At 44.2% G+C, this 7,379-nt stretch overlaps 1 protein-coding gene across 1 annotated transcript in view; it reads right to left on the reverse strand.

Annotated features, from left to right (window-relative positions):
- Window positions 1–16: 16 nt before the first annotated feature.
- Window positions 17–7,379, reverse strand: part of PRDX3 (peroxiredoxin 3) — an 8,715-nt gene continuing 1,352 nt past the window's right edge. Inside the window, exons 2-7 of the mRNA XM_019642903.1 lie at window positions 6,564–6,699; window positions 4,868–5,009; window positions 4,167–4,302; window positions 3,224–3,327; window positions 1,119–1,284; window positions 17–817 (exon numbers count right to left, since the gene is read on the reverse strand). Coding sequence (XP_019498448.1) covers window positions 764–817; window positions 1,119–1,284; window positions 3,224–3,327; window positions 4,167–4,302; window positions 4,868–5,009; window positions 6,564–6,699 — 738 coding nt within the window. The 3' untranslated portion in view covers window positions 17–763. The remainder of the gene's footprint in view (window positions 818–1,118; window positions 1,285–3,223; window positions 3,328–4,166; window positions 4,303–4,867; window positions 5,010–6,563; window positions 6,700–7,379) is intronic.

A 7,379-nucleotide genomic window follows, 5' to 3' on the forward strand; every position in this document is an offset into this window, starting at 1 on the left:
AAAAAAAAAAAGCAAATATTTTAAAATGCTTTTATTATATACTTTACACTGAGTGCTTCAGAAAAGAATATAATTACAATGATTTCAAAATGCAATCTTTGGAGTCAATAAATATCCTTTAAAATTATACTCAAGCAATATCTAGAAATGTATGCAGACACTTAAGTCAGCTAACAAATAAGTAAAATAACTATATAAACTGTAAATCTCAGGGAAGAGGAACATGCATGATCAGTTAAGTCACTTTGCCACCGTGTTCTTGTAAAAACATGATTCACATTTGTTTCAATCACATATACATTCACTCCAAGGGTTAATTAGACTGCTGATGCTAAGAAGGTAAAACTATGATCTTTGTGACCTTAAAAGAAAATTCAGTTTAATACAAAGAAATTCAAGAAGAAAATTTCAGGACCCTTGATCAGAGGCTTTCGATACTTGTGGCACTACTCGGGTGCACACAAAAGTTCCAGGAAGGCTAAAAAGAGTGTTTCCCATTGAAGATATGAACAGGGAAATGGGCGAACTAGGCATTCTATAAACTAGCTAGCCATCAAGAAGTTACCAATAAAGGATTCATGTTAGTAACTAATCATGCTTTAAAAAGCCTTGGCCAATGTTACAGGAACATAACATTGAGAGTAACATTTATGAATGCAAGCATAATTGGTTTTTCGCCTTCTATAGATAGTCATCTTTGAAATGTTAAAAGTGAGTCCCAACTGTGGTTCTTCCGAGAAGCTGCAGGTGCACTTGGGGTGGTCTACTGATTTACCTTCTCAAAGTATTCTTTGGAAGCAGTCGGATGTGGCTTGATCTGAAAATACCAAAACATTAGGCAACTGACTTTTAAAGTGACTAGAAAGCTATTTTTCACCTAAAGTTCTTTGACTTTTTCAAGATTGGCCTATTTCCTTTAAAATACAAGGATGTAAGTTATGTGCAGACTGCAAGACCCCTGGTCCCACCCCCCACCACTCAGCAGCTTCACCCACTTGCACCTCATCTGCAGCCCTCCTCCAAGGGTGGGCTCCTTCTGTGGATATTTCCGGCCAGCAACCCTGAGGCAGCGAGGACCTCACTGCTGGGATCCCACTGCTTTTGGAAAAGAAACCTACCGTAGGAGAATCCGGCGTCCAGTTTGCCGGGCAGACTTCTCCATGGACTTCCACAAACTGGAACGCCTTCACCAGGCGGAGGGTCTCCTCCACACTTCGGCCCACAGGGAGATCATTGACACTCAGATGCTTGATGACTCCATTGGGGTCAATTATGAAGAGGCCTCTGCGTCAGAATTGATCCCCATTAGTATCTCGCCAGTACCAGAGCTAAAAAGAGTCTAACTTCTATCCTCTTCTGTCTTTCATTCTCCTTAATAATGCATTTATTAAGCTTTAGCATACGCTTAAAAACAGGGTTTTCATTGTTACACAAAAAGCTTATCATCACTTATTGACAGATCCTTTTACAAAGGCAGGACTAGACCAGGCCACCATGGAAAACATTTACAAATGTGACCTGAATGTCACACGGTATCTAAAAGTCACACAGAGCAGAGACTTCTTTACTTATTAGTGACTTAGCAAGCATTCTTTGTGCTTGCTGTGTCAACTCTTGGCAAGGAACCATAGGCAAACAGAAAGGGACAAAGATTTGTTTTATCTATATTCAGTAAATACTTATAAAATGAGTGAATTCTTGGGCGAAGTGGGGAAAATCCCATGGAAGAGTCTTTGCAGAAAGAACTAAGTCAGAAAGAACGCAGGGCAGACATCTAAAGGGAAACCAAGCTGTAATGCGATGACCTGCCCTGTGGTCTGTGGTCATCTTCTGCACAAGTGTTGATGTCACCAGGACATATGCAGATATGTTTAACGCACAGGTTTTAACAGTCTGTCCTAAAGGGGTGTGGCATTCCAAGTGTTCACTACTCTGGGAAAAGGGAGGTTCCCTGGGCCTGGCCCTTAGAGGGCTGGCTAGGCTTTGAGGCTTAACAGGTTCTGGTGTGTGCTCCTGGAGAGTGGAGCCAAGCTGGAGTCCACGATGCAGACACAGATGCAGAGCTAGGGTGGAGCAGGGCCCAGACTCCAGAAAGAAAGCCTTATCTTACAAGCCAGACTTGGCTCTTCTCCCTTGTCAGTCCTAACAGTGAAATCAGTAGGGACATAACTGCCAAATTAGCAAGACCCAACAGGGAAGGATGCTGGGAGGAAAAAGCCAGCACTCTTTTTCGCCTTCTCTTGCCAGCACTGTCAAAGGCAGGCTGAAGTTTATTAAAGGAAGACGGTAATGTCCTTGGAGTACAAAAGGCCCACGGTCCAAGGTGGCTCTCAGAGCTGCAGTTCTAGGTGTGACACAAGAGGAAAGCAGGCCAGAGGTCAGCTACGAGACAGGGCAGGTGAGCGGGTCCAAGCGGGCCCCCAGCAAAACCGACAGGCGCATCAAAGTGGGATCCTCGCCCGCTTCCTGGAGGTAAAGTTCTGCTCCATCTCTCCTCCACTCAGCAGCCATCGAGATGCTGCTTCTAAGGCCTAAGTTCTCATCCCTCTCAGGCAGGCTGTGTTTGAATGTGGGACTGGGAAAGACAGAAAGCTTTCACACTCAAAGGACTGACGGTCTCACCACAGAATGAAGGACAGATATGACATCCTGGGACAGGGGTCATAACAGCTATCAGGACCTGTGCTAAAATCATTAGCTGCTTCACTTTATTTAGTTATCACAACCAACCTGGGAGGTACATTCTCACTTTAGTTATGAAAAAATTGGGACTCAAAGAGGTTAAATAACTTGCCCAAAGTCATACATCTATAAGTAGATGAGTTAAAAAAAAAAATTTTTTTTTGAACTCTGGCTGTTTTTGATTCCAGAGCTTTGAGATCTTATCGTATCTACTCCTGCCCTGCTAGCCCCCTTTCTCCAAACATGCCAGGACCGTGCCCCCATGACAGCGGCTCCCACATGGTTATGGAGAGTGGGGCAGTGTGGCCATCAAGGCACGAGATCCTCCTTTAGAAAGAGACGCGGGTGGTGCAGGGGACAAACACGATGAGGCCATTTCTGAAAGACGGCCAACCCTTGCAGCAGGCTTACTAAAAGGTTAAAATTAAGGAGTTTGGAAATGGTTTCAAAATGCTTTACCAAGGTCTCTCTAAATCCCCTAAGAAGTGGGATGATGCTAAACATGAAAAACAATGTTCAGTTCCTAGGAACAGGATTTTACCTCAGAGCAAGACCAGGACCTTCCAACAGCACGCCGTAGTCTCGGGAAATCTGTTTAGTCAAATCTGACAAGAGTGCGATGTTCATGTGGCCCAAACCGCCATTCTAATGAAAATGCAAACATGATGGTTATTATGTGACCTCTCACAACGTTCTGGGCCAGGTAACATGATGCCCGAGACCAACACGATGGCATAAGTCGCAGTAACTGAGCACCAGCAACGCCCAGCATCGCCCTAAGCTCTATTCCTCCCTCTTCCCAACCATCCTGAAGTAGGTACTACGGTCATCGCCACTTTATAGATGAGGACACTGAGGCACACAAAGGTTAAGTCACTTGCCCCAAGTCACAGCTACGAAGGGACAGGTGCAAGATTTAAACCCAGCTAGTACTACTGACTTTCTTTTTTTAATTCTTGAAGTAGTCTTTTAGTAGATTAATTTCTGAGACACAAAAATGAAAAAGTGTTAAAAAATACTCTGAATAACTTGATATTGCTAGTCCAGCAGCATAGCTAGAAATTTTGATTTCCAGCTCACTTCCAGAATCACAGCTTGATTCTTCGAAGCAAGTTTTTAGGCAAGAACACTGACCATGCCGAACACTGAAGTCAGAAGCTAACCACCCCACCAGCCATGCTTGTGGGTTCTACAGGATGCTGGCAGGAGGGGAGGCAACAGACCCCAGCTGTGCTCCCTGCCCTGCTGAGCCTGCTCTCCGTTAGTGTTTGTACCTTGGAAAACACAAGTGCAGTAAGCAGTAAATATGTGTGCAATGCCCAGGGACATGTGGACAGAGCTTAACAGAATGTGCCAGTAGGTTAGCGCCTATGCATAGCCCATTTCAGACTAGTCATGCTTTGACACCTTCTGGGCTGGTCTTTCATGGTACCTTTTTAGTTCTGAAGATCAGAAGTGCAAAGGTGGGTCAATGATGTGCGTACCTTCCTCGGAGTGTTTATCCAGGCCAGATGGGTGAAGTGGGAATCCACGGAAACGGCAACAACTTCACAGTTCACGTCATGAAATTCATTGGCTTTGTCGCTAAAAGCAATAATTTCCGTAGGACACACAAAGGTGCTAAAGAGAAAGGGCAGAAATGCTCTTCAGAGAATTTAAAAACGATTTAAAATTTGAATAGGTAGTCTAAAAACTGGTTCAATTTGCTTAAAGGTGAAAAAGGCAGAACAGCTAACCATCCTCACCTTTCTATTTAAGAATCTTATTTAAAAAAATGGGGGTGGTGAGGGAAGAGGCATATTCTAAGAATAAACAAATATTTTATTTAAATAAAGCAGCTTTAAGAGAAAGCTCATTTTATTATCTTTACTTTTCTCATTTTCCTCCAGATCAGTGAAAGCTTCCTCATAGACTGGCTTATAGGAACCATTGCTCCAGAGCACATAAAACAGAGTCATACTAAAATCCTACTGCATTAAAAAGAATGCCACTCCATCCTCTAAATTTGTCATTTGTAAATTAACTACACTTGCAGGCTGTATTAATAAAGCCCCCAGTGATAAAAGCTCAGAAAGAACCGTTCCTTCGCTCGACGAAAAGCCTATCTAGAGACAGCAATTTCAGTGTGGAAGCAAGGATCTTTGCTCTCAGAAGGACATTAAAACATCATGGAAGCTGCACTCACAAGTCCAAAGGATAGAAGAAGAGCACCAAATATTTCCCCTTAAAGTCATCAAGGCTTAGTTCTTTGAATTCTCCTTTGACAACGGCTGTACCCTTAAAATAGGGCGCGTGCTGGGTGACGGCAGGAGCATAGGATGAGGAACCTGAAAAAAAACCCACATGCATGTAGCGTTCATCATTTGCTAAATCAAGCACCCATTTGATTTTATTTAAGACTCTCACAATAATTAATTAGTAGTATAAATTAATTAAAAGCTTCAGTTCAACTGTACACCTTAGGTAAAATTTTTTTCCTTCCATAGTTCTAGATTACGCACAAATTCAATCGAAAGTGTTATGGAAACTAACAAGATGACAGAACACGGTAGGGGTAGAATTAAAATGGAATTAAGGAAGACATGAGACTGGATATGGATGCTAAATACGGTTCAGATTTTGCCAAGTCCAGATGGGACAGGGCAAATGGCATGGAGGGAGGAAGAGGGCAAGTGTGGGAATAGCCCATGGCACCATGTGATCAGAACAGAGAGAGGAGGTATGTGTGGAAGGAAAAGTGGTAGATAAGGCTAGAGCAGTTGAAGGCCATGCTGTGAGGCCCTTAACTAATCAGGCTGAAGAGTTTGTTCTTAAGAGAAGAGATGAAGGAGTCACTGGAGGTTTTCATGTGGACGATGAGTTGGCTGTTCTCAGGAAGATTAGTCTGGAAGGGAGAGGAAGGGGAGCAGGAGGAGGGAGAACCTATGTTCGGAGGTGATTTCAATTATCTAAATAAAAGATATGGAGGATGGCACGTGGCAGAGACAGCAGGAAGAAAGGAAAGGATGCAAGAGATGTGTTAGAACTAGAGGACTTGCTTCTACCTGAAGATCAAGGGACAAAGGAGATCAGGTATCAAAATGCCTGAGCCTCAGAAACCATAGGAACTATCGGGAGTGAGGGGTTTGGAACAGGTGATAAGGAAAGTTTTAAATCTGTGGCATAAAATCAGTACTAGAATTTTTTTAAAGCTCCAGGATGGCAAAATTGTGAAATGTTTTAGAACATTTCACCCACAAACAAAGGTTTTGCTAAAGTACATCGCTCAAACCATTACGTGCTAAATACATGCTTTTTAAAAGGTGAGAAAAATCTAAAGAAGGCATTTTCAAATACCAATCATTATCTGAGGCTGATATTTGCAAAGACCACATTCTAAAAATGTGGAGTGTAAATCCCCAAAAATAGCTACGCTTCACTCCGATCATGGAAGAGTCCATGGTCTAACATGGCCAACTGGGGCCGGCACACAGGTTCGAATTCGAAAGCCTCGGTTCCCAGTAGGCTGTCCACCACTCCCACATACCACACACCCCTTCATGCCACAGAAGGCATCTGAGTCACGTCCCCCACCCAAGTCTCTCAGCACAGAGGATTAAAACCTCTTGTAACCAACAAGGCAGTATGACACAAGGGCAGTTTGCATCATGATTCTCAACCCTGGCTGTACATTAGCATCACTTGGTGAGATATAAAAAAATACTGGTGTCCTGTCTCACCCCAGAGATTGACTTAATTTGTCTGGGGTGGGACTGGGGCAGTGGCATGCTTTTAAAAGCTCCGCAGGTAAGTCTTAATGTATAGCCAGGGTTCAGAGCCCCTGTCCAGAGATGATGACTCATGTTTCCATTACCTGGGTCAAAATAAGGCATAACACTTACTGGTGCTAAAGGCAAATTTTGCTTGACTGGCACCAGCCCACAATACATTTGTCAAACATGTTCTTCGTGCAGCAGCAGGCCTAAGGGCCGAAGAGGCAGAGATGCCCCAAGGAATGGCACTCACACGTCGTGCAACCTGGTAAGACAAACACTTTATATTAGGAAGTAGACCCAGAATGGTGGCTAAAGGCTGGCCTTGCTGAAAGGGCAAAAGCCAGTGGTGGCCTCAGGTGTCCTTGTTCCTGTGAACCAAATTCTAAACACCAAACTCTAAGAGTATGGATTGGGTCTCCAAGTTTTTAACATTCCCTTCTGCTTCCTTCTCTTTCAAGACTGCAAGGGGCAGGAATGAGGGGGGTGAGGTGGGCTGGGGAGATGTTGGTCATAGGATACAAAGTTGCAGTTATGTAAGATTAATAAGTCTAGAGATCTAATGTACAGCATGACTACACTGAATAATATTGTATTGGGGGCCAACCGAGTGGCATGCTGGTTAGGAGCTGGCTTGGGACGCCAGCTCTGAGCATCAGGGCCGGGGTTCGGATCCCACATGAGGGCCAGTGACACTGCGCCCTCTACAGCTAAGATGGTGAACAACAGCTTGACCTGGGCTGGGCAGCTGTGAGTTGGTGGCCACGGCATAGGGTGCAGTGGGGCTGGCTGGCAGCAGGCATGAGCTTTTGTGAGCTTTCATGAGCCGCTGTGAGTGGCCGTCCAATGGCTAGCGAGCAACTGTCTCACCCAGGAAGAGTGCAATGATAATACCAACATGGGCCAGTGAAGCAATGTCCTCCACAACTAGACTGAAGAACAAAA

This window comes from Hipposideros armiger, unplaced genomic scaffold, assembly GCF_001890085.2.
Source record: "Hipposideros armiger isolate ML-2016 unplaced genomic scaffold, ASM189008v1 scaffold_74, whole genome shotgun sequence".
NCBI classification, from domain to species: Eukaryota; Metazoa; Chordata; class Mammalia; order Chiroptera; family Hipposideridae; genus Hipposideros; species Hipposideros armiger.